The 27474-nt window shown below is 36.9% G+C and overlaps 1 protein-coding gene across 1 annotated transcript in view; it reads right to left on the reverse strand.

Annotated features, from left to right (window-relative positions):
- LOC136884171 (cytoplasmic dynein 2 intermediate chain 1) overlaps nt 1-27474 on the reverse strand; it is a 278007-nt gene that overhangs the window by 99333 nt on the left and 151200 nt on the right. Inside the window, exons 9-10 of the mRNA XM_067156209.2 lie at nt 25821-26024; nt 4093-4360 (exon numbers count right to left, since the gene is read on the reverse strand). Of these exons, the coding sequence (XP_067012310.2) occupies nt 4093-4360; nt 25821-26024 (472 nt within the window). The remainder of the gene's footprint in view (nt 1-4092; nt 4361-25820; nt 26025-27474) is intronic.

The raw sequence follows: 27474 nt of genomic DNA on the forward strand, positions 1-27474 counted from the left end.
CAAAAGAATTACAATTTCACTTGAACCTAGCAAATATGAAGCACACTGTAGACACACCGTAACGTATCCACACAGATGCACACGAGATGCTGTCAGTTGATACAATTAATTTTATTCACATATATTCAAAAATTAACACACATATAACCTTAATCACACTATCAAAACACTTCACTTCGAGAATATCAACAAAGCCGCCATTATTATTATTAAAAACAACTGAATAACACAGCACATAAGAGGTTACAAATTTGAAACACAGTTGAAAACAGATGACTGCGTATTTCATTATGGAGACTGCAAATATTGCCGGCCATCACTCTACTAAACAACAACTAACTCAACAATTACCTTTTACCGTCAAGATCATCCCCTTATATATGTGCCTGGTCCAGGCTTAGAGAAAGTAACATTACAAAATTTATCTTCGTGAAAATTCTAGAGTGCGTAATACAGTGGAACCTCAATTCTCCGTTTTTGGAGGGACCACGAAAAAAAACGTACAACACGGGAAAACGGAAAATCCGGGAACGAATGGACCATCAATAATTTGGCTAAACATCACAAAAATGAAATACGTATACTTGTAATCTTACAAACACCCCTAAACCAAATCAAACTACAGCTCCGATGGGCCTTTCACCTACCAAGCGACCAAGCGACCGCCCTCGGTCCGAAAACTGCAGATTTCGAGGTGACGCATGGTCAGTGTGACGAATCCTCTCGGCCATTATTCCCGGCTCTCTAGACTGGGGTCACTATATCACCATTAAATAGCTCTACAATTAAAGGTAATTGTAGAATGACTGAACCTGGAACCAGCCCTCATTACCATGTAAAAATGCCTGACCTGGCCAGTAATCGAACCCGAGCCTTCCGGGTGAGAGGCAGGCAAGTTAGACCGCGGCTATTCCAGGTACACAACTTTAAAATCTCGAAAATTTACATTCAGTTTTACCGGGGAAAGGTCATCAGTTTCCTCTGAAAACGTTGTCAAATTCCTTTGAAAACTTCTTTTAGTTTAGCAACTTTGATCAGCCAAACTACTCGAAAAATGTAGTACCCGTAACATCAAGCCAAACAACAATCAACCACAAGTAGTTTTAAATTCTCTAATACAATAACATAAAAGCACATTAGATACAAAAGCGTCCAACATGATGGCGAAATCTTTTTTTAATTTTCTTTTTTTTTTTTACCTTCCGTTGTAATTTGGTCATTGATATACTTTTCCTAGTCAGTTTATGGAAATCTTGTGCTGCGTAAATTAGGCCTACTTCGACTTTTAAAGGTTATGTTGAACTCGGTAATATGGTTTCGAATGTATCAATCCTCAAGTTCTCGAATGCATTATATTCAATTCTGCCCGTCAACTTATCACAATCAAATTGGAAAGTGAAAAAATATCATTGACACTTCCAAAATTATGATTATTCATGACCTTGAGCTCAGCTGGAAAGCACGCTCGCTGTACAAGTCGGCAGGAGTGCAAAATGATACACAGTTTTTATATGTAACGTGCGCAAATAAAACGACTGTGGTTTTTTTAAATTTTTAATACAAAAATGTGAAATTCCCAGTCTTATATTAGGACACAAACAGTAATAGGCAATCCCAAAACTTTTCATGGCTCTACGTATGTAAGGTGCAATATCTGTTCTGGTCTCGATAACGTAATCGTATATGATAATATTAAAATACTAAATTTGTGTTACTTAAGAAGGAGCAGTTTCGATTCCTGCCTGAAAGCCCAGTGACTATACAGTGCCCTGAGGGAAATGCCGAAAACCTGTTCGGCGATACACTCGAAAAAAGTAAAAAAAATTTTTTAATAAAGAATAAACATCTAACCCTGGACATAATGTAGACGTTTTGCAATTACGAACATTTGAGGAAACTCATTCCGTCTTCAAATAGAGCTGTCGAAATGCGCTCTGTCTCCTTCCAATTGTTGTGGGCACTCTCTTCTTTATGATTTCCGAGGATTCTCTAAACAATACTACCCGAATACGATGCTAAGATGATCCCTTATGTAAGTTCACCGTGAATCGCTTTTCCAGTACCGGTACAGTAGTACAGTAGTTCCTCAAATTATCGATATGACGGGACGTCAACACCAAGATCCGTAAGTATGCCGTAGTCGTCCTTTCGTAAGATACAGTTTCTTGAAAAACGCATGATCGAGGATTTAGCGTTGACGGGACTGAAATTTCTGGACGGTTGATCCGGGAAATCGTTTCTTCGAGGAACGGATAATGCGGGGTTTTTACAACATGATCTAATTAGGATGCTCGCGGGACCACATAATTTGGACGAATAATGCGGGAAAACGTAGTTTCCAGGAACATATAATCGAGGTTTCACTGTACACAGTTTACAATGGATGGAATATTCTCAATCGTTCTAGTCACCTATTACCATTCTGGAAGTTACAGTGTGTTTCACAGTTATGGATTACAATTTATACATACAGGTAAGAATAAATTATAATATTAATTTACATTAACTGAACCGATATAAATATTTCTGTACAGCAAATGTTTCATGACATAACCTCACACACAATACGATCATTCAACTACATAAATAATAATAATAATAATAATAATAATAATAATAATAATAATAATAATAATAATAATAATAATGTTATTTGTTTTACGTCCCACTAACTACTCTTTTACGGTTTTTGGAGACGCCGAGGTGCCGGAATTTAGTCCCGCAGGAGTTCTTTTAAGTGCCAGTAAATCTACCGACACGATGCTGACGTACTTGAGCACCTTCAAATACCACCGGACTGAGCCAGGATCGAACCTGCCAAGTTGGGGCCAGAAGGCCAGCGCCTTAACCGTCTGAGCCACTCAGCCCGGCGTAAATAATAATAATAATAATAATAATAATAATAATAATAATAATACTCCTCATACTCAATGGATGTACATCACTTCACAGCTATACATACAAGCAATAATAATAATGACCATAATAATAATAATAATAATAATAATAATAATAATAATAATAATAATAATAATAATAATAATAATCACAATCGTAAAATAATAATAATAATAATAATTCAAACTCAATATATGCATTAGTTACCCATGGGTGAGAGAATACTGTTTTCAAGTTACACCTGCTCATCGCACTTGCATCAATCGAAGCGAGTGAAAGTGCAGAAAGCTACCCTGCTCGTTCCAGAAGACACGTTCTATCATGACGCGGATAAATTTTGAATTTATGTTAGTCTGTAAAATACCATTTTTGAATTAAAAGTCTGAATTTCGGTAATGGTATCGACATTGATGTTTGAATTACGATTTATCCATATTTCCAATTAAACAATTAAAATAACATGCTAAGCCATACCTCATGCTTCTGAGAATGAGAGCTTCTTCGAATTAGGCAGGATTTCGACTTATCAAGGTTCTACTGTTATCTCTTTTGTACCAGTGGTAATTAAATAGTTGCCACTATTGAAGTTCCGACTCTCATAGATATAATACGATGGAAATCGGGACTTTGAAATTACAATGTGGTAAGTGGAAAAACGTCTTAATGAGGACCGCACTGATGATGTTTCACTGTACTTTTAACGATGAAGTGGGCACAATGACAAACATGACATCCACAGTTATATATCTTCGATCTTTGATTCACGTTCATTCATACATTTGATTGCTAACATTCCAGTGTACACAGGTGATTACGGTATATGGCCAATGGCCAATGATCAAGTGCTGATAGACCATAACAAAAACAAAATGTAAAGCAGCTTGTTTCGTTGTCATACATCATCTGCAGGCAAAGTTTGACTGCATCAAGAAAGGCATGCATCTTCTAGGCATCACTGAAGCCGACGCCCTTAATCACAGTGGTGGATGGCATGTTTAAAAGCGGACCCTGCATCAATGCGGGACTAAACGCTAGGAAAGAAGAAGAAGAAGAAGAAGAAGTCCCACCAACTACTTTATGGTAGCCAATTTGTGATCACAGCTTTCTTGCATTATTCATAAACTTTGCTCTTTTCTAAGTGCTGATACAGCTATATTGAAATAACCAAGGCAAAAAGAGAAGACGTTTAATTACCTGTAGAGTACGTGGGGGATCTCAGTGCCCGGTTCTCGGTGCCCGTCCTTGTGAGCCGGTGGTTACTCGCTGGTTCACGCAGGTCCCACACGCACACTGAACCATCACTCAGTCCGCCTAGCACCAAGCAGCCACTAGTGGGTTCAAAGCAAGCTGCTGTCACCTCCTGGGAGGAGATGAGTATCGCCTGAGGGCTGGACGGGGCCAGTAGACTCCAAATGCAGATCATACAGCGGTCCAGCAAGGCGTCCAGTTCTCCGTCCTCCTTCTGCTGGGCAAAAGTTTCACATACTTCACAAATTCAGCACTAGGTATATAGACTCTCCCTTTAGCCTATCCTTCACTATCCTTCACAGACATGTACTTTAATGACGTACTGTAACCTCGCTTTAATAGCTCCTGGATAGAGAAGAGTAAGAAACAGCCATAGCTCACAAGTCATGGCCACTGGAAATATTCAATCTGAAGTCTAATTCGTCCATTATTTAGAAGTGTGGTTATGCACTGTTACTGTAACAGGCTAACAAAGACATTCAAACCTTCAACAGTTAGGGTACAATAATAACATTAATAGATTTTCCTCCAACAAAATAATGTAAGAATTTCCTGATTTAATCGGTGTATTGATATGTTGTTAAACAGGTTCATGAATCATGATTTGTTTCTGATTTTTACTACGTCAAAGTTACTACATTTTTCACATAGTTGTAATGACTCCTCTGTATTTCTAAAACCAGCTGACATACAATGCTGCGACTTTGATTGATTTATGCAATAACTTTACCATAAGAAGTGTGGATGTCTCAAGTTCTTGTAATTCAGGGTTTCATTGCATGAGTTTTCATCCCTGTTTCTAGTGTTGTGCCAGACAGGCTTTGGACCTCGTAGGAGGTTGGTAGGTTGACTGGTTAATAGACTGGAATGTTCCCGAGCAGTTGGAACGAGTTGGTTAGGAAGCTCCAACTAGGTGAGGAGAAGAAGGATAAGAAGAAGATGCTGATCCCTTGATAAAGATTTAACAGTCTTAAAAGACTGAACTATATACAATATGTACAGATAAATAAGACTCTAAAGTGACTGAGTCTTGAGCTGAAGTTGTCCAAGCGCATCTTAATACTCTAAGTTGAAGGAGAAATTATTATTCTTGACTGCATAATCGTCTTGTCAACTGACAAGGATTCGTCTAGCAACTACTCCGGCGAGTTCTAACAGAAGGCCTCAGGGTATGATTACCGAGACTTATATAAGCACCGCGGCCTGTGACCCTGGAGGGACGTTTGATGCTGCTTTGCGTCTGGTGAATCGGAATTCAGTTATAGCAAGAAATTTGAAACGAGGCTCCCTTCACATTAATAGATCAGCAATCAGCTCCAAAAGTTTCCACATTAGACTCAGTCAAAAGCACTATAAGCAAGCACACAACATACAACAACTTACCTGGAAGGAAAGGAAGAAAAACTTTCAACAATTCCAACAATGTTATGAAGTTAAACATGTTTTTAAAAATTTTAATTGCATACAGACTTTTTATGTAACAAAGTGAAAAATTTTTTGAACAACTATTCTAATGAATAGACATAGTTTTAAGTCAATCAACCATGTAATCATCTGCTCTCATACCAGTAACACACTAACCCCACATTGTTTTTAATATCATCTATCTTAATTCGTATTTAGTTTTTAAGCGAATCAATGTATTTGTAAATCTATGTATTTAAAATCTTAACCATTCACCTAAGCCACTATAACAGCTGAGGATGTTCCTAAATAAGGAACGAAACATGTACTGTTGACATATAAATAAATGATTTGCCAAAAGGCAAAATAAAGTATCAAAATGGTGGAAGAATCTCAATAGTGTAAAATTTAGTGATTAGATTTTGATACGGAAAATGAAGCTGATTACTTGCAATACTGGATACTGGCCGCACTTAAGCGACTACAGCTATCGAGCTCAGTGTTTTATATTTATTCTGTGTTTGCTTTATTCGATTTTATAAATATGCTGTCCATATGTTTGTGCTATCTCTTATCCCTCTGCAGGCAGATCCTTAAATGCAGCTGGAGAGGGAGGAGTGTTTAGAAGAAAAAGGAGGACTAAGGGTTAAACAATGGGAGAAATGCAGGAATGTTGGAAATACAAGTGTCTGAGCTTGTGAACAGGTGGATAATAACATTGTTATTAACACAAATCATCTTCATGTGGTTTCGATCTTGATTTTCTGTTCGCCTTTTCACTCCTTGTTTAGGTGCCACTCAACATATCTGAACAGGCAGAACTAATGAAATACAAGAATCTTGTCATAAACAGGACTGTTTTGTCATAGAACACATACCACATGGTCCTCGTATCTGGAAGTTCAAACCTTAATCTTGATATTTTATTTCCTAATTCTATACAGGGGCCGATGACCTTTGATGTTAGGCCCCTTTAAACAAGAAGCATCATCATCATCATCATCATCATCAATTCTATACAAATATACACATCTTCTAGATGTACAATGGTAAAACAACGATGTCAATATTTTGGACTAGCGTTAAATCTATATTTATACCTCTCATAGTCGTGGCAGCTTCAGTGGACAGATAATCCACCCTGAAATGCATTTACATGAAGCTTAGAGCTTGTCAGTTCAGTTTGGCATCGATATCCAAATATGATGGGCACTTGTGTATAAACTATCACAGAATTCAATGTATAGACAAGAAAAGTGTTCCACCGATCAATACTTATTTATGGTGAATGGATTATTACACTAGTACCGGTTTCGGCCTTTCATGTCCATCATCAGTTAGTACATAACATTTATAGTCATTAGACAAAATTACAAAGATGTAACGTTAGATCATCCGGATGTCTAATGAAGAATGGAAGTAAAATATATTGCAGTATTGTTGTGTTAAAATATCTGTGATTAAAGATGGTGGTGATGGTTACAATAAACTAAAACCTATTGAGTGTACATGGATATGAGTACATTAAACACATTAAAACATATAGGCCACAGTATAAAACACTTGAAAAATTATAACACATTAAAACATAGTATATATTTTAAAAAGTCTATTAAAATTTGAGTTCATGTTGTGTAGCATTCATTCTTCAATCTTCTTGTGGTTCTTGTGCTGATTTAGTTGTATTAGGTGATCATCGAGAATGTTCTATGGCCGATATACTTTATATTGATGTGTTGTAAGAACTCTTGTCATTAATTTTTTTTTTTTTGAAAATTGAGTACTGTGCAATTCTACTATTGATGTACTCCAGTAAGTTTTATATATACTGCGTGACAGGGTTTGGTTTTGGAGCAGTTGGTGGCGACACCTCTCTCGTCTATACACGTTATGTGGTTGTTATCTATAAAGATACGTTAATGTAAGTATAGTGTGCGTATGAAGGAATGCCTGGTGAACGTATGAAAATTAAAAGAGTACTTACTATTGTTGTTGTGGAGGTTGTGTACCGGTATGTTTGGAGACTTGCTGTGTTCTGCTACGAGTACGTCTGGGGCTCATGTTACCTGTGGGGAGGGATGTAGGTGGAGGAGAAGGAGGAGTAGCTATTGTGAAGGTAGGGGCAGGGTTAGGCTTGTGATTCGTCGGTTTGTTAGGACGCGTGTTTACTATTTTGAGATATTGCACATTACAAAATTTCATATTAGAGCCCGTATTGTCAAAGTATCAACTTGTGAAAATTTAGATTTTATAATTCCACCTTTACAATACTGTAATTGTCTTTATTAAAAAGACTACATTAAATTACACTCGTGAAACATGTTTCGTCCTCTTATAGGACATCTTCAGTCACAGACACATAACATTAAAAATAAGGCGAGGACACATTAAAATAAGTAAATGCAAAGTCTTTGTATCCTGTGACACGGCGTGATAGCGTCTTGTCAATCTTCAATGTTAAAATGGTGCAGCGTGAAGTCCAATTAAAATTATATGTTCAAACTGTTGTTCAAAACAATGAATTGTCAATTATAAAACATAAGGTATAATGAACATGTTAATGCGTCAAAGTAGGCAGATTCTCAGCATTCGGTTCTCATATGGACGATACCAATCATACATTCACGGGCATACAACAAGACCTTCAAATTCTCCATTTATGTAAGAAAGGAAATCTATTGAATATTTTAGAAAACATCTTTATAAATACTGATCAAAAATGTAACCCGATTTATAATCTTAACGAGATATCGGAGGATATCAATATACTTTTCAAGGAGTTAATCAATAAATTCTTTTCACGAAGGCGCGTGAGTAATACGTTACCTCACGCCTCTCCCTTTACATCAAACTCCTCTCAAACTCTCCTCACAGTCAGTCCTCAACGACCTTCGAGGACGTCACTTAGTTAGCCTTAGCACTTGAGGTGAAGTGGTCGACGTAGGACGGGCAAGGAGGTGAGTGATTGGATGGGCACTTAGTTCACATTTTAACAGAATTTTATTCTTCAGTTCATTCATATTTTATTTTTATTTTTAGGCCCCTATTGTTAACACACAATCAGGTTCAACTTGCATCAGTATAACTCCACCTCCTAATCAAGAAATCTATTACAATGTGGCATCATCACAACACTGTTTCATGTACAATATGCACATAATTTTATTCGCATAGCCACTTACGGTGTTTTATAATTGACAATTTGTTGTTTTGAACAACAGTTTTAACATATAATTTTAATTGGACTTCATGCTTCATATCATGTTCACACCGCACCATTTTAACATTGAAGATTGACAAGACGCTATCACGCCGCGTCACAGCATACAAAGACTTTGCATTTACTTATTTTAATGTGTCCTCGCCTTATTTGTAATGATATGTATTTGTAATGGTGACTGAAGATGTCCTATAAGAGGACGAAACATGTTTCACGAGTGTAATTTAATGTAGTCTTTGTAATAAAGACAAAGGTGAAATTATAAAATCTAAATTTTCACAAGTTGATACTTTGATAATACGGGCTCTAATATGAAATTTATAACGTGCAATGTTGATGCCAACCAGGCAGGTAGAGCTAACAAATATTTAAATCTAAAGTACAAAATTGCGAAAATAGGTAAGGACATTATATTCCTGAAAAACTGTCTCAAGGAGGGACTCGTCCCTAATTTTTTGAAATCTGTTCAAAACAAGAATGTATTGTCGTACTGGCATAGAAAGACACAAGATAAATCCAACATTCTATGGATTAGGAACAAAATTAAATTTCTTTATAGGAAAAAAGCACTCAGTTATACGAGGCCCATCTCATCGCGTCTGCCTCCATTGCCCCATTAGAATGGAGTTCGTTTCAAAATTACGTAAATGATAAAATCGCATACCTACTTGTAGATAAACAGAACAAGTTAGTCAACAAAACTAGTACACTTAGGCGCAATAGTAAGAGAACTGAGACTGATTCTTCCTCGTCTAAGGATTATAACAATCAGACTCATTCAAGCATTCCTGTATTTCAAGAGCCGGTTATTAATCTTTCAGAGACTTGTTTTGATAAGTCCGAAATAAGTGTTATGGAGAAAGGTCCCAAGTTCAACTGGCCCGTTCAGTTTAAACTTAAAGACGCGATCACGATCACGGTGGAAGCCGAAAGTGCAATACAAAAGTTACCAATAGAGAACCAAACAGAGACGAGATTTAATATAAAGAAAAAACTTTCTAATTTAATAAATAATAACAAAGATAGAGTTTCTACACATCATAACCAAATAATAGCTTCAGTGAAACAGAAAATTAAGGAGAATGGTTTGATTGTGACTAAGGCAGACAAGGGGAATGCGACGGTCATTATGAATAAAGAAGCATACATACAGAAAACCACAACCTTTTTCGCAGAGAATTCATTCAAAATTGTAAAAATAGACCCGACGAATATCATTCAGAGAAACTTAAAGAAACTTCTTAAACAATCTTCTTTCATCCTTAATGAAAGGGAGTCCCAAAAACTTATTAATATGAACCCGGGTATTCCGACGGCTAAGGTACTACCGAAGGTGCATAAAGAGAATATACCTATAAGACCCAATAGCGGGTAGTGGATAGTCACGAAATACGAGGCTCGTGGTTTGTGCGGCATTAGGAGGTGAATTTTAGCAGTTTGACAGTCGCAAGTGTGATACATTACTCTAACTTGTACAGTTATTCACGTCAGAGTGTTCGTGAAGTGTTCAGTGAAACCTGAAGTGAAATATCTACAAAAACAACCATGCCACCCAAAGTTAAGAAACCATAAATTTCAATACGAGCGTGATCGAGGAACTAAAGCGTACGCTGGAAGAAAGAGACACGACCATAAGGGAATTAAAAAGGGAGCTGCAAATTAAAACAGACAGTTAAGAGCAGTACCAAAGAAGACAGTGCTTGCGTGTGTTTGGTGTGGAAGAAACTGCAGGAGAAAACACGGACAATATTGTCATTGATATTGCTCGTGAAATTGGGGTGGAACGCTCAGTGGACGAAATAGACAGATCGCACAGGGGTGGGAAAAGTCAAACTGGCCGTCCAAGACCCATAATTGTGAAGTTTGTTTCGTACCGGAAAAGAAATACGATGTTTATAAACAAAAAGAAACTCAAGGGTACAAATAAAACAATTAGAGAGGACCTAACCCCAGAGAGACTGCGGCTTCTACAGGACGCTATAAGTAAGTTCAGTGTGCGGAACGTGTGGTCGAAGGATGGCATAATCTATGTTAAGCAGGGAACTCGTAAAATACCTGTGTCAAACCGCGAAGATCTCGATCGTATTTGCTAACCATGAGCCGACATTCTGTAAACTAAATACCGCTGTATAGAACTTTAATCAGAATTTCAACTGTAACTATAGCCTACATTTTTATCATTAATTTCAATTTTTAGTTTCTTAATTTTATCTAGTGTAGTTTTTCCTTTTATAACCACAGTTAAATTTTAAGTTGGCAGCAACAAGTAACCAGGAAACAAATGCCTCTAGTTTCAGCCTCTCCAACCCACAGTCCCAAGCATGTCACTACCCGTATCTCCCAGGCCCCACCCTAAGTACCGCTAATTACCTTCAAGACATTCTTTCGCCTTACCCTACCTCCTTACAAATAGCTCATGTAAACACTCAGAGCATTCTCCCGCATTTCCCGGAATTCTCTGAAATATTCTCAACCTGCAACCTGCATGCCATACTATTCTCCGAGTCATGGTTGCGTCAGTCTATCCCTTCATCTCTTGTTAGTATGAATGGTTATTCATTACTTAGGAATGACAGGAGCGGTAAGCTCGGTGGAGGAGTCGGTATGTACATACGGGATGATGTGAAGTATAAGGTGATATTAAAATCCCCCAGCGAGTTCTCCAGTAGCCCCGAATTCTTGTTCGTTGAGCTCATAGTTCGCGGTACGAAGTGCTTGCTTGGTGTGGTGTATCGTCCACCGAAGACTGGTAACATCACAAATCTAGAGGAAGCCCTACATGATCTAACACCCAGGTATGAGCATTTGATTTTAATGGGAGATTTTAATACAGATTTGACAAACAAATCTACTGAAACAAAACGATTGACTGAGATGTTTTCATCCATTAATTTGACAATACTACCCCTAAACCCTACACACCATGTTGCCAACTCACGCACGCTCCTCGATCTAATAATTACTAATAATACCAACCGAATCCTAACTCATGGACAAATGCCCGTTCCCGGTCTCTCCCGACATGACATGGTTTATGCTGCATATTCCTTGAAGTGCCCTAAATTCAAGCCGAAATTAATTACATATAGAGATTTTAAACACTTTAATGAAGACGCGTTTTTTGAAGATGCTCTTAACACACCATGGCACAACATTCAATTCATAAATGACATTGACAGAAAAGTAAATCATTTTAACGAACTACTTCTGACTCTATATGACAGACATGCACCACTACGCACTGTTAGGGTAAAGAGACCTTTAAACCCATGGCTGTCCCAAGAAATACACGACCAGATGAAAATAAGAGACGCAGCCTATAATTATTACGTGAAATATCCTACATCTGACAATTCTGGAAAGTATAAAAAACTCCGAAACAGAACAACACAGTTAATTAGAAATGCTAAAATACGTCACTCTTATGATATTTTGAACACTCAAAATTCTAGTCAGATTTGGAAATCATGGGATTATGCAAAAACAAGACAAATGACAACTGTAATGTATCACTAGCTGACCTAAACTCATACTTTAGCTCACGATCCTCTCAGATTGACAAACAGACCAAAGCAGCAGTAATTAACAGAATATCCTCAAAAACAACACATAATGGCGAGCAGTTCTACTTTTCTCATGTGACCCCCAGTGACGTTAGGGAAGTCTTCAGTGAAATAAAGTCAGGGTCCACTGGCCATGATGGAATCAACCTGTCTCTTTTAAAAAGAATCATTGACATCATACTTCCAGCGGTCACGCATATCATTAATAACTCACTCATGATTGGAGTATTTCCTTCGAATTGGAAACATGCAATCATCCGACCTTTCCCTAAAAACAACAACCCCAACAGTCCCGAAGATTATCGTCCTGTAAGTATCCTTCCTATATTAGGAAAATTGTTGGAGAAAATAGTACATAAACAAATGACTGAATATCTTATACAGTACAACTTACTTGACAAATATCAATCGGGATTCAGACAAAACCACAGTACTGCCACTGCATTAGTTAAAGTGACAAATGACATGCAACTAGCGATAGATAAAGGACAAATGACTATATTTGTTCTCTTGGACTTATGCAAAGCCTTCGATTGTGTAGATAGAGACATATTACTCGCTAAACTTAAGGCGCTGAAATTTTCTTACAGCACTTTAACCTGGGTACACTCCTATCTTAGTGATCGTCAGCAGCGCGTATCAGTGGGAAACGATACATCTTCGTGGCAAACCACTAAGATGGGCGTGGCTCAGGGAGGAGTATTGTCACCACTTTTGTTCTCATTGTACATGAACGACTTATCTGAGACGCTGACCAATTGTAAATATCACCTGTATGCAGATGATATTCAGTTATATATTCACACAAAGCCTAATGACTTAAACAATTCAATCACTAAGTTAAACGAAGACCTAGCAAATGTTAATGACTGGACTAGCAGACATGGCCTGAAAGTGAACCCATCAAAATCACAGGCCATCATAATTGGCACGTATAAATCTCATGCTAAAATACAAAACACGTATATACCCAATGTTATGCTCAATGGAATACCAGTAACATTTAGCGATCATGTAAAGAACCTTGGAGTAGTATAAATATTTAAGTTGGTCGGAACACATCACAAAAATTTGTCAAAGAGTATTATACTCATTACATTCTGCAAAAAGGATGAGGGACTTCCTTCCAAGAAACACAAGAAAATTATTAGTACAGAGTCTAATATTTCCAATATTTGACAACGGAGATGTAGTTTATAATAGTATGAGCAAAACACTTTCATGTCGACTACAGCGAGCCTACAATGCTTGTGCTCGATTCGTATTAAATATCCCAGTACAAACTCATATTAGCCCTTTCCTCTCTCAGCTGTCGTGGCTAAGATTGACTGAACGACGTAAATATCACGCTGTTTCCCTTCTCCACAGTATTCTGCAAACGAGCAAACCAGACTATCTTAGAACAGACTTTAAATACCTCTCCCCTTCCGATAGAGCTCCCTCAAGGTCAGCCACACGTTCCCTCTTGTCCATTCCCATTCACCACAGTAACTCGTACAACAACTCATTCATACTGCTACCATACGTTCCTGGAACTCAATCCCAGCTGAAATTAGAGGCATAGGCAATCCGAGGCTATTTAAAAGGAAATGTTTAATGTGGTACTCAAATATGTAAAAAGTAGATTTCACCAACGTAAAAATTTAATAATTAGCTCTTAATTATCAATAAGGATAGAAAATTATAGAGGTTAAGTAAATTACTTTTAGTGATTTTTAGAAATATATGTAAAAATGATTTTATAAAGCTGTTGTATAATATGGTTTGGCATAATAGCAGGCTTCATAGCCTGAGCCCTGCCAGGCAATAAACTAAACTAAACTAAACTAAACTAAACTAAACTAAACTAAACTAAAGACCCATCATTAATTTCAGAAATAGCCCTATATATAAGACGTCTAGATTTATACACAATTTTTTTAAAAAACACTATAGATGTGAGGGTAAGAGGTCTATTAAGAATTCCAAAGAATTTTGCGATCATATTTAAGATTTAAACATACAATCGAACCATCAGATGTATTCATTTGACGAATATTCCAGTATCAAAAACGATAAATCTTGTAAAGAACAACCTACTTAAATACAGTAATTTGAGTAGGCAAGAGATAGCCAATTTTATTAATATTTTGGAGTTCGTCATCGCTAATAATTACTTTCAACGGCCAAATATATAAACAGGAAGATCTTCCTATGGGGGCCCCAGCTTCGGGAATTATGGTGGAAATTTATATGGATTTTCTTGAAAATAGCAAAATTAACAACATTAAAGGAATAATAAGCTGGCTGAGATACGTAGATGATATGTTTACAATAACTGACCATAGCATTACTAATGGACAGGAGGTATTAGAACAATTAAACAATATGGATTCACAGGTTACATTTTCTCTCGAAAGTGAAAATAATAAAGCATTAAACTTTCTTGACATTACAATTATTAATGACAAACTTAGGTTTAAAATATTTAGGAAACCTACTCAAACGGCAAACGTAATTAAACAAAATTCCGTACACCCGGCAGCACATAAGAGGGCCTCCTTTTACAGTATGATTTATAGAGCTTATAATATACCCATGTCAGAAGCAGATTGTAAAAATGAATTGGATACCATTTATTTTATAGCAAAAAGAAATGGGTTCAACAGGCAATTTGTGGATAAAATTATTAGCAAAATTGAGAAAAAAATCATTTTCCACATTAACCAAGGATACCAAAAAGAAAGAAGATAGTTACGCCCTTTTTACTTATAGTCACAGTAAAATATACGAAATCACGAATGTTTTCAAGAAACTTAATATGAAAGTTTCTTTTAAAACAACCAATAACAACGTTCATCTTTTCTTCAATCAGAAATCAGGTGTTTACAAATTAAAGTGCCAGCAGTGTCCCACCAGTTATATTGGACAGACAGGCCGCAATTTTAACAAAAGGTATAATGAACATGTTAATGCGTCAAAGTACGGCAGATTCTCAGCATTCAGTTCTCATATGGACGATACCTATCATACATTCACGGGCATACAACAAGACCTTCAAATTCTGCATTTATGTAAGAAAGGAAATCTACTGAATATTTTTTTAGAAAACATCTTTATAAATATTGATCAAAAATGTAACCCAATTTATAATCTTAATGAGATATCGGAGGATATCAATATACTTTTCGTATTCGGGAGATAGTAGGTTCGAAGCCCACTGTCGGCAGCCCTGAAAATGGTTTTTCATGGTTTCCCATTTTCACACCAGGCAAATGCTGGGGCTGTACCTTAATTAAGGCCACGGCCGCTTCCTTCCCACTCCTAGCCCTTTCCTGCCCCATAGTCGCCGTAAGACCTGTCTGTGTCGATGCGACGTAAAGCACCTAGCAAAAAAAAAAAATATATATATATATATACTTTTCGAGGAGTTAATCAATAAATTGTATTCACGAAGGCGCATGAGCAATACGTTACCTCACGCCTCTCCCTTTACGTCAAACTCCTCTCAAACTCTCCTCACAGTCAGTCCTCAACGACCTTCGAGGACGTCACTCAGTTAGCCTTAGCACTTGAGGTGGAGTGGTCGACGTAGGACGGGCAAGGAGGTGAGTGACTGGATGGGCACTTAGTTCACATTTTAACGGAATTTTATTCTTCAGTTCATTCATATTTTATTTTTATTTTTAGGCCCCTATTGTCAACACACAATCAGGTTCACTTGCATCAGTATAACTCCACCTCCTAATCAAGAAATCTATTACAATGTGGCATCATCACAACACTGTTTCATGTACAATATGCACATAATTTTATTCGCATAGCCACTTACGGTGTTTTATAATTGACAATTCGTTGTTTTGAACAACAGTTTTAACATATGATTTTAATTGGACTTCATGCTTCATATCATGTTCACGCTGCACCATTTTAATATTGAAGATTGACAAGACGCTATCACGCCACATCACAGCATACAAAGACTTTGCATTCACTTATTTTAATGTGTCCTCGCCTTATTTGTAATGATATGTATTTGTAATGGTGACTGAAGATGTCCTATAAGAGGACGAAACATGTTTCACGAGTGTAATTTAATGTAGTCTTTGTAATAAAGACAAAGGTGGAATTATAAAATCTAAATTTTCACAAGTTTATTTTGAGATAGTCATTCTTTATTGCAGGAATGGATTTATCAAAGATGATGCTGGTTTTCTCTGTAATGTCGTTAATGTTATGATTGGGGTTAGCGTATTGGTCTAGTGAAATATAGAAATCTTCGGTTATGTTGAGCAGGGGGCCCTTAGAGTTTATGTTTAATATCGTCATGTCATTATTGATGTCTGTGAAACTATGCTTAGATTCTTCTACATGTTGGCCTATTGATGAAAAATGGTTGTGTTTTACTCCATTTATGTGTTCACTGTAGTGGATGGTGAAGTTTCTGCCTGTACGTCCAACATAACTTGTGTCACAGTTGTTACATTTGATACGGTAGACACCTGATTGGTTGTATTTATTATTATTATTGACTGTTTTGGTGTTGTGTATAGTGTTAGTGCTGTTTTGAATGCTATTTTCAGATTGTGCTTCTTAAAAATACTAGTTATAGTATATAATTGGTGTTGTTGAAGGTAAATAGGACATAATCTTTTTTGGGTTTGGCTGTTTTAATTAATACAGTTTTAGGTTGGGATTTTATTTTGTGAATGATTTTGTTGACCATTTCTTTGCTGTATCCATATGTTTGGCTATATCGTGAATTAATTTTAATTCATTATTTTGATCTTCTATTGTCATGGGGTATTAAAAGCTCTATATATCATGCTATAATAGGCTGCTCTTTTGTGTGTGTTGGGATGAATGGAGTAATTTTTTATGGTATTTAAAGTGTGTATGGGTTTCCTGTAGATCTTGTAAGATAAGTGGTTGTCGTGTCTGGTTATTGTCAAGTCCAAGTAATTTAAGGTACGGTTATTTTCGGTTTCTTTAGTGAATTTAATTCGGGCGTCTAAATTGTTAAGTTTGTCTAGTATAGTATCTGCATCAGTGGATCTATTATCTATAATTACAAAGATTTCGTCGACAAATCTACACCAAAAATATATATTATCTATTTTATTGATTGATGTGTGTTCTAGGTGGTCTATATATATATTTCTGCTAATATTCCGGAAGCAGGAGATCCCATAGGTAGGCCTTGTTGCTGATAGATGGTATCATGAAATCTGAAGTAGTTATTGTTTATGGCGAATTTGAGTAGATTCATGAATTCTTCTATTTCTAAGGTGCTCAAGTTGCTATGGTTTTTTAGGTTAGATTCTATTATTTTGATTGTTTGTTTGATAGGAATGTTAGGGTACATGTTTGTTATATCAAATGAAGCAAGGGTATGATATGGTTTGATCTTTAGTTCTTTGGTTCTGTTGCAAAAATCTTTGAGTTTTGTATTGTTTTGTTTGCTAAAAAGGAATAATGCTTTTTCAAAAATTTTTGAATCAATTGTGATAATTTATAGGTTGGACTGGCTCTATAGTTTATAATCGGTCTCACGGGTATATTTTCTTTGTATATTTTAGGGTAGGCTTTGGCGGATGGTAATTGAGGGTTCATAGTTATAAGTTTAGCAGATTCTGTTTCGGTGAGAAGAAAGTGTGTGTTCTTTAATCACAGATATTTTAACACAACAATACTGCAATATATTTTACTTCCATTCTTCATTAGACATCCGGATGATCTAACGTTACATCTTTGTAATTTTGTCTAATGACTATAAATGTTATGTACTAGCTGATGATGGCCATGAAAGGCCGAAACTGGTACTAGTGTAATAATCCATTCACAATAAATAAGTATTGATCGGTGGAACACTTTTCTTGCTTATACATTGAATCCAATCAATATGAAAAATGAAACTTACAAATAATAATATCACAGAATTCACCTCACAACACTCAACTGCCTTAACTTTGAGTTGCTCCGGATAAGCCTTTCCATTCTCAGCATTTGTGATTTTAGACATTTTGGAATTCTGGGAAAAATTACAGTGAAACGTGGTTAGTACGTTCCTCATTAACATATTTTTCCACTTAACACATCGTAAATTCAAACACATCGTAAATTCAAACACATCGTAAATTCAAAGTCCCGATTCTAATCTTATTAAATTTATATAAAAATACTTAGTTATTGCGTCATGAATGTTCGCTATTGCCGCTTAGCACCATCAAATTTTTCCTATCGTTGAAAATGTTATTTGCCATCCCTTGTGAAAGAAACGTGATTTCCAACTCCGGTAAGAACCGTCGCCACAGTTGCATGATTGCGGGAAAAGACCTTGAATTCCTAAAATTCACACAATAAATTCCACCTTTGGGGAACAAGTCGTTAGCCTCAGGAATGTTCAGTTTTGCTTGCAGGTTCGCAGCGAGATTGCTGAATAACACAGTGAGCCTGTTTGTGCTTGTATTTCGCATTCCATGTATTTTGTGTTGACTGGTACACTAAAGGTTAGCGAATATTTACCACTTGATAGCCTATATTTGCATGAGGAACATAATCGTGTGAAGTTGAATAGCGTGGTGCATATTTATCCTGTGATAGCCCAGTTATGGATACATAAGTCATGAAATTTGTTACTAATGAAGACAAAATTTAAATCTGTCAGAAAGTGGACACTGGCCTCCGCATCTTTAAGCGCAAAGAGGTGGCACGAATCAAGACCAACTGCAGATTGGAGTTGATCTTGTGCGAATGCTGAAACTCAACAGATTTCAGCTTCGACTTGATCACTCAACGTGATCCTGGTCAAAGTTTTGTCAGATTCAAAGTTGCGGTCAAAACCATGCTCGTTGTCGCACATGGTCGAGTGTAATCTCTAATTCATTGCTGAATAGCGCAACCAAAAAGTAATGTTTAATAACCCACTGCTACATTTGTTTTAAAAAGAGTGTAATAAAACTTGGATATTTTTATGGGCTCCTATGCAAATGTTTTCATATTCTCACACCGTTCAGTGCATTGTTATTTTATAAACCCCAGCAGAAGACCTCTCGTGTTTTTCACACCTTTCAATACTTTCATCTTTAGAAATGATAGATAGAGTTTTCACTGTACTCGTGGTACGACGACGTAAAATGACCTCATTTAGGAAAAAATTGTATCTAGCGTTTCCATAACCCTGTTGGATAGTTTATATTCGTATAATCAATAGTACATTTTCTCGCTTAACACGTTATTTTTCCTTGTCGCCGGCAGGTGTGCCTTAACGAGGTTTTACTATGTATCCTCTCAAATACTCACTTGATTTTTTTAACTTCTTCTTCTTCTTCTTCTTCTTCTTCTTCTTCTTCTTCTTCTTCTTCTTCTTCTTCTTCTTCTTCTTCTTCTTCTTCACAAAAGGGTAACCTAGGACTGTGTGAAATCAATATTATATTTGGCCTTCCTTCTTACCCATAACTTCCTCATTCTTAAGAACTGTGCAAGTTTCCATCCTACAACAATTTACCTCGTGTAGGTTCCTGCAAATCTCCATGTTTGGACTATAATCCTGATTTCATTCCAATCTCAGACCTATCAACTTTACAAAATCAAAAATCAGGAGATTTTCATAGGAAAATTAGGAAAAATCAGGAGATATAATTGGTCAAAACTGCTTGTTCTACATGTCTTGTGCAATACAGGAGTACTATGGTATACAATAACACTTATTGTCTCAAAACCAGATGTTGCTATACGAGGCTACAAGGCTACATCTCTATTCCCTCACAGGAAGAATGATCGGTCTCTGATAAGTCTTCCGAAAATAGTATGAACTCATGCTCCACATATGTGAATCAGTCATGCCATTACTTAGGAAATCCACAGTTTTTTTTACATAGTTTACGCCTTTAATCATATACATTTAGTCCAATAGTAATAAATAGTCAGCTTTTCAGTTTCTTCTTCTTCCGCTCCCAAAACTTTTTCAACCTGTCGGACCTGGCCGCCCATTAGTTGTCAGTAATGGTGTACTTTCTTCAATCAAATGTTACGAGTTTGCCTCATAGGGTTTATTCCTTAAAATCCTCTCCTCTTCTCTGCCTTCAATTTGGAGCATCGATAAATTTAATTCTTATAAATCATTTATGATCTCTGTGAACCACGTGTTCTTTGTTTTGTTTTCTCAGAAGTAACTAAATAACTGCTTCACTAGTTGGGTTTCTGGCAGTCTGAATATATGACCAAAAAAGGGCAATTCTCCTTTTCCGCACTGTATCTATTATTTAAAGTTAAAAATTTCATTGTTCCGTATTGAAGAATATTACAATTAAAATTGAAATAATTGATAAGGAGAATCCACCTATTCAATACCAAAGAATAAGAAATGTAGAGAATTACATTCTCATTTAATAATAATTAGAAATGGTACCGGTTTCGACCCTCGTCCAGGTCATCATCAGCCGATTAAGAAATGGAAAACAATGCATAGGATCAGTAGAAGAAGCAATATGAAAAGGAAATGAACGTGGGTAGACACTGTAAAACTTGGAAGAAGTAAAATACAAATCATTCAAAAGAAAAACAGTGCGCAATTCTCTTAGCGGCAGTAAGGCACACACAGCACTAGGCAAAGTCCCACAATGAATTACGAATAGCAGAGAACTGTTCAAAGCCAGTTATTTAAACACTGTCAGGCATAATGTCACTTCACAATCGAACACACGTAGGTCCATATTCGTGTAGGAGTTGAAGACGAGCAGATTCATTGAAGCAACTTGCCAGCTCCTGGTGATCAGCGCGACACATTCAATATCAGGCACTGTGGTTTCATATGTCAAAGTAAAATGGAGAATAGCTTGACGATCCAGTTATTTTCCTTGGTTGCGGGAAAGTAAGTATATAGATAAATATACAATTCAATATAATTGAGTAAGTAATTGTGCTCCTATAAAATTCTTCGAACAGTTGATGTGAAAAAACAATTGTGAAGAGAAAAAAAAATAGTAAAAAAGTGCAATACCAGAAACAAATGAAAACGTATATGCACAGTGCGCAATTTTTTAAAAACGTAAAAAATTTAGGTCTAGATTGAAGTAGTCAAAATCGGTGTAACGCAGGAGTTGAGTATGGATGAGAAAAATCGAAATGAAGGTGGAAATGAATTTTTTTTTTGAGAAAAGATAGAATAAATTAATAGAGGAAGAGGAATAGTGGAAAAAAGAGAAGGGTGAATGAAATTGGAGATTAAATGGTGTTGAGGGAGGATAAGGTAGGGAGATGAAGGAGGGGTAATTTAGAGTGGGTTAGGAGGGTGGATTATTGGGAGGTAGAAAATGTGGGTAGGAACTTTGTAAGGCATGGAAAATAGAATTGGGGTTTTGAAATTTAGAATTTTTGAGAAGAAGAATTAGGAAGTCGAAAAGGATATTTGGTTTTTCAGAAATGTCGTTTAAGTTGAAATTTGGGTTGAAGTACTGATCAAGGTGGATAAAGCAATTTTCAGTAGTGTTTAAGAGGGGACCTTTGTTTATGATTTTAAGTATTTTCATGTCTTTTTCAATATTGGTGAAACTATGCTTGGAGTCATGTATGCGTTGTCCTATGGCGGAGAATCTATTGTATTTAATGGCATTGATATGTTCGGAGTATCTGATATTGAAGTTACGGCCGGTTTGTCCGATGTAGGAGGAGTTGCAGTTGTTGCATTTGAATCTGTACACTCCGGATTTAGAAAAAGCATTAGATTTATTTAGTGATTTAGAGTTGTGTAAAATATCCAAATTTCTATTGTTAGTTCTAAAGGAAATTTTCATATTGTGTTTTTTAAAAATATTAGTTATTTTATAAGCATCTTGAGTGAAAGTGAAAGTGGAAAATGCAGTTGGTTTTGTTGTGTCTTTAGATAAAGTTGTTTTAGGACGGTGTTTGAATTTGTTGATGATAATAATAATAATAATAATAATAATAATAATTTCTCCAACATCCTCTTTTGGGGAAGATATGTCGACGACACTTTAGTAATTTTAAACTTAGAATCAACCAACGCAGCCTATACACTTATTCATCTCAACAATTTAGACCCTAACATTAAATTCACCCTTGAATCAGAACACAACAAAACTCTTAATTTTCTAGACTTAACTATCACTAGACATCCTTCTTCTTTAACTTCCACAAAATTTTCAGAAAACCAACCCAAACAGCAACCACAATACGACAAGATTCTTCACACCCTCAAGCACATAAACGTACTACCTGTAACAGCTTAATTTTTCGTGCCTTCAACATCCCTATGTCTAAAAAAGATTTAAATAATGAATTGAACACCATCCGTAACATCGCTAAATTCAATGGCTTTAATAACTCCTTCATAAACCAAATCATCAACAAATTCAAACACCGTCCTAAAACCACTTTATCTAAAGACACAACAAAACCAACTGCATTTTCCACTTTCACTTTCACTCAAGATACTTATAAAATAACTAATATTTTTTAAAAACACAACATGAAAATTTCCTTTAGAACTAACAATAGAAATTTGGATATTTTACACAACTCTAAATCTCTAAATAAATCTAATGCTTTTTCTAAATCCGGAGTGTACAGATTCAAATGCAACAACTGCAACTCCTCCTACATCGGACAAACCGGCCGTAACTTCAATATCAGATACTCCGAACATATCAACGCCATTAAATACAATAGATTCTCCGCCATAGGACTACACATACATGACTCCAAGCACAGTTTCACCAATATTGAAAAAGACATGAAAATACTTAAAATCATAAACAAAGGTCCCCTCTTAAACACTACTGAAAATTGCTTTATCCACCTTGATCAGTACTTCAACCCAAATTTCAATTTAAATGACATTTCTGAAAAACCAAATATCCTTTCCGACTTCCTAATTCTTCTTCTCAAAAATTCTAAATTTCAAAACCCCAATTCTATTTTCCATGCCTTACAAAGTTCCTACCCACATTTTCTACCTCCCAATAACCCACCCTAAATTACCCCTCCTTCATCTCCCTACCTTATCCTCCCTCAACACCATTTAATCTTCAATTTCATTCACTCTTCTCTTTTTTCCACTATTCCTCTTCCTCTATTAATTTATTCTATCTTTTCTCCAAAAAAAATTCATTTCCACCTTCATTTTGATTTTTCTCATCCATACTCAACTCCTGCGTTACACCGATTTCGACTACTTCAAACTAGACCTAAATTTTTTACGTTTTTAAAAAATTGCGCACTGTGCATATACGTTTTCATTTGTTTCTGGTATTGCGCTTTTTTACTATATTTTTTTTCTCTTCACAATTGTTTTTTCACATCAACTGTTCGAAGAATTTTATAGGAGCACAATTACTTACTCAATTATATTGAATTGTATATTTATCTATATACTTACTTTCCCACAACCAAGAAAAATAACTGGATCGTCAAGCTATTCTCCATTTTACTTTGACATATGAAACCACAGTGCCTGATATTGAATGTGTTGCGCTGATCACCAGGAGCTGGCAAGTTGCTTCAATGAATCTGCTCGTCTTCAACTCCTACACGAATATGGACCTACGTGTGTTCGATTGTGAAGTGACATTATGCCTGACAGTGGTTAAATAACTGGCTTTGAACAGTTCTCTGCTATTCGTAATTCATTGTGGGACTTTGCCTAGTGCTACGTGTGCCTTACTGCCGCTAAGAGAATTACGCACTGTTTTTCTTTTGAATGATTTGTATTTTACTTCTTCCACGTTTTACAGTGTCTACCCACGTTCATTTCCTTTTCATATTGCTTCTTCTACTGATCCTATGCATTGTTTTCCATTTCTTAATCGGCTGATGATGACCTGGACTAGGGTCGAAACCGGTACCATTTCTAATTATTATTAAATGAGAATGTAATTCTCTAGATTTCTTATTCTTTGGTATTGAATAGGTGGAATCTCTTTATCAATTATTTCAATTTTAACTTTATCTATTATATATTGATTCGCTTTCACAATATACCACTTCATTAGGTAATAATCTCCACTGGCCATCAAGTGGGTGTTTTTTATTGATGATTGTCCCAATGATTTTTCTCTCTACTTTCTGCAATTTATCGATTGTTGAGTTAATGTTTAACTTGAAGAGTGTTTCACTAGCATAAGTTGCTTTGGGTTTTACAATTTTTATCAGTTGGCCAGGTGATTCGTTGTGCAGTTTTCAGTTTAGAAGTTCTGCTGTCGATCTGTCTTTTGTGTTCCAGGTTATAATTTCCCCAAGGTATTTGAACTTATTCACAATCTTAATTCGTTTGCCATTGTCAAGGTGAATGGCTGGTGTTTTAATTCTGAAGGTCGGCATCATTTAGGTCTTTTCAAACGAGATCTGCAGTCCGATTCTTGCAACAATTTTCTCGAGTTCTTCAATTTGAAATTTAGCTTCTTCCATTCTACTTGCTGGTAATGCAAGATTGTCTGCGAATGCTAGGCAATTAAGTTTAATATTTCTGCCTATCTTGATGTTTGAATGACATTTCTTTACCCATTCTCTCATGACTTTCTCCAGGGCACAGTTAAACATAATGGCGAAGAGTCCATCTCCCTGACGAACTCCAGTGTGGATTTCAAATGGCTCAGACAATTCACCTCTAAAGTTGACTTTCGACTTAGTATTCTTAAGAGTGATTCCAATAAGAATGATGAGTTTCTGGTGTAAACCAAATTCTTTAGGGTCTTAGTAGTGACTCATGATGAATACCGTCATAAGCTTTTTTGAAGTCAACAAAAGTGATGATTGATCTTTTAATATATTGCATCACGCGCCCATGTGATTATGCAAGGCACAATGCTATTTTGATCGTGTAATAAATTAAAATTCACCAGAATTGTCTCCAAATGGCTACTAAAATGTCTAGAAATATCACTGGTCACTATCTCTGAAATTCTGTCTTTAAATTTAAAAAAAAACTCCAAATCTAGTGACTAGTCTCTACAATCAATTATACTGACGTGAACGAACACGAACATAGTACACGAGAATGAGAGATTGATAATCGATATACTCGCCGCGATATACAGGTACATTCACGCGCATTTCTCGTATTAATAAATGTCGATATTTCATTTGAAAGTGGCCAATGAGCGAAGGACTTCCGGCCACTGATGAACAAAGCTGAAATGGCAGGATTTGGAAACAGATGTTTGATGTTCATGAAAAAAATTAAGTTAAAATCAGGAGAAATAATAGAATAACCAAGAGGTGGGAAAAACGGTTGAAAATCGGGAGTTTCCCACCTAAATCGGGAAAGCTGGCAGGTATGCAATCTAAGAAATTTGTTGATCCTAGTTCATTAAGGTCCTCCTCTGTTAGTTCACACCACTTTGGTCTAATGGTTTTGTTCTGCAGAAATGAGAGTCCATTCTTTTTAAATGGATTCATCACAATTACATTTTGCGAAAGTAACACAACTTTGATACTTCTTCTCACCACAATTTACCTACAGAACTACATAGATTGTGTCCAACACTCACCAGAGCTGCTGTTGCATGGACGGTGAGCAGGGTAGAGGCACTGTGTGGAGGAAAGCGGACCAGCGTCACTGGTCGGCCGGCAAGGAAGGGCACATCTTCAGCACAGACTGAGAGGTAACCGTTGCTGAAGGCAGGCAGTTGCTCGCTAGTAGTCAGATGGCTCCCGCCACCACTTGAGCTGGACTCCAACAGTCTGAGAACTACCTGATGATAGAAACAAGTCACAAGAGAGATAAAGCATTTCATTTTAAACAGAACCATCTTATCAGTTTGATAATCTTACACATAACCATAATTTACACACATACCGTATTTACTAGCCTATAAGATCCCTTTCTTCCCCTCCTAATTTTCGACTTCAATAGTACACTGGTGAGAAAAAATATCCAAACACTAAGAAAGGGTTGTGTTTGGCCCCGTGGTGTAGGGGTCAACGCGTCCATCTGTTATCCAGCGGCCCCAGGTTCGATTCCCGGCTGGGTCAGGGGTTTTTAATTGTAAGAGATTAATATTCCTGGCCTGGGGACTGGGTGTTTGTGTCATCCTTAACGTTCCTTTCCTCACATTCAACACTCTACACTTCCGCAATTACACTATCATATGGTGAAAGTAGTGGCAAAAGATCTGCAGAGGTCGACGCCACGAACAAATATCATTAACAACAACAACAAGGGGTTGTGCTAGATTAACAAACGTTGGTAGACGTGTTTATACATCCGCAAGGTGATGTCAATTCAAATTTCCCGCAAATCACATTAGTATGGCGCTAGTAGCGGCCCCATGATGTTGCACATTAGGTTTGCTTTAAACCTGTAGGCTGTACTGTGCGAGAGCGTTAGTTAGACAGAGTGACTGTGAGTGGGTCAAGAATGCCTTTATGACGACGAAGAGCTCAGTGCCACCAGCTCACTGCGGTTGGGCTACGTGAAGGTGGAATTTCCTTCCAGGCTATTGCAGAATGACTTGGCAGGAACGTCTCCACTGTGCATGCGTTCTGGCAGCACCAAGAGGGAGGACCGCCATATCCGGCATATGGCTGTGGCGCAGCGGACTGCCTCTGCACAGCAATTCGAGCGACATTTGGAACCACAGTAATGCAATGAACTGTTCAAAATCGGTTACTTGAAGGACAGCTCCGAGCCAGAAACCCTGCGGCACGCATTCCATTTACCCCAAACCACCGCTGTCTGCGACTTCAGTGGTGTCAAGCGAGAGTTCATTGGAGGATGGAGTGGAGGTCCGTTGTGTTTTTCAATGAAAGCCAGTTCTGCCTTGGTGCCAGTGATGGCCGTGTGTTGGTTAGGAGGCCAGGTGAGCGCCTGCATTCCACCTGTCTGCAGCATTGACACACTGGAACTACACTGGGAGTTCTGGTCTGGGGAGCACTCTCGTGGTTTTCCTACGCACCCTGATTGCAGATGTATACGTCCATCTGGTGATTCGACCTGTTGTGCTACCATTCCTGAACAGCATTCCCGGGGATGTTTTCCAACAGGATAATGCACGCCCCCATGCCGCTGTTGTAACCCAATGTGTTCTAGAGAGCGTTGACATGTTGCTTTGGCCTGCTCAATCCCCCGATCTGTCCCCATGGGACATCATTGGACGACAACTCCAGAGTCATCCACAACCTGCATTAACCGTCCCTGTATTG

Source organism: Anabrus simplex, chromosome 12 (genome assembly GCF_040414725.1).
Source record: "Anabrus simplex isolate iqAnaSimp1 chromosome 12, ASM4041472v1, whole genome shotgun sequence".
In the NCBI taxonomy this organism is placed as follows: domain Eukaryota; kingdom Metazoa; phylum Arthropoda; class Insecta; order Orthoptera; family Tettigoniidae; genus Anabrus; species Anabrus simplex.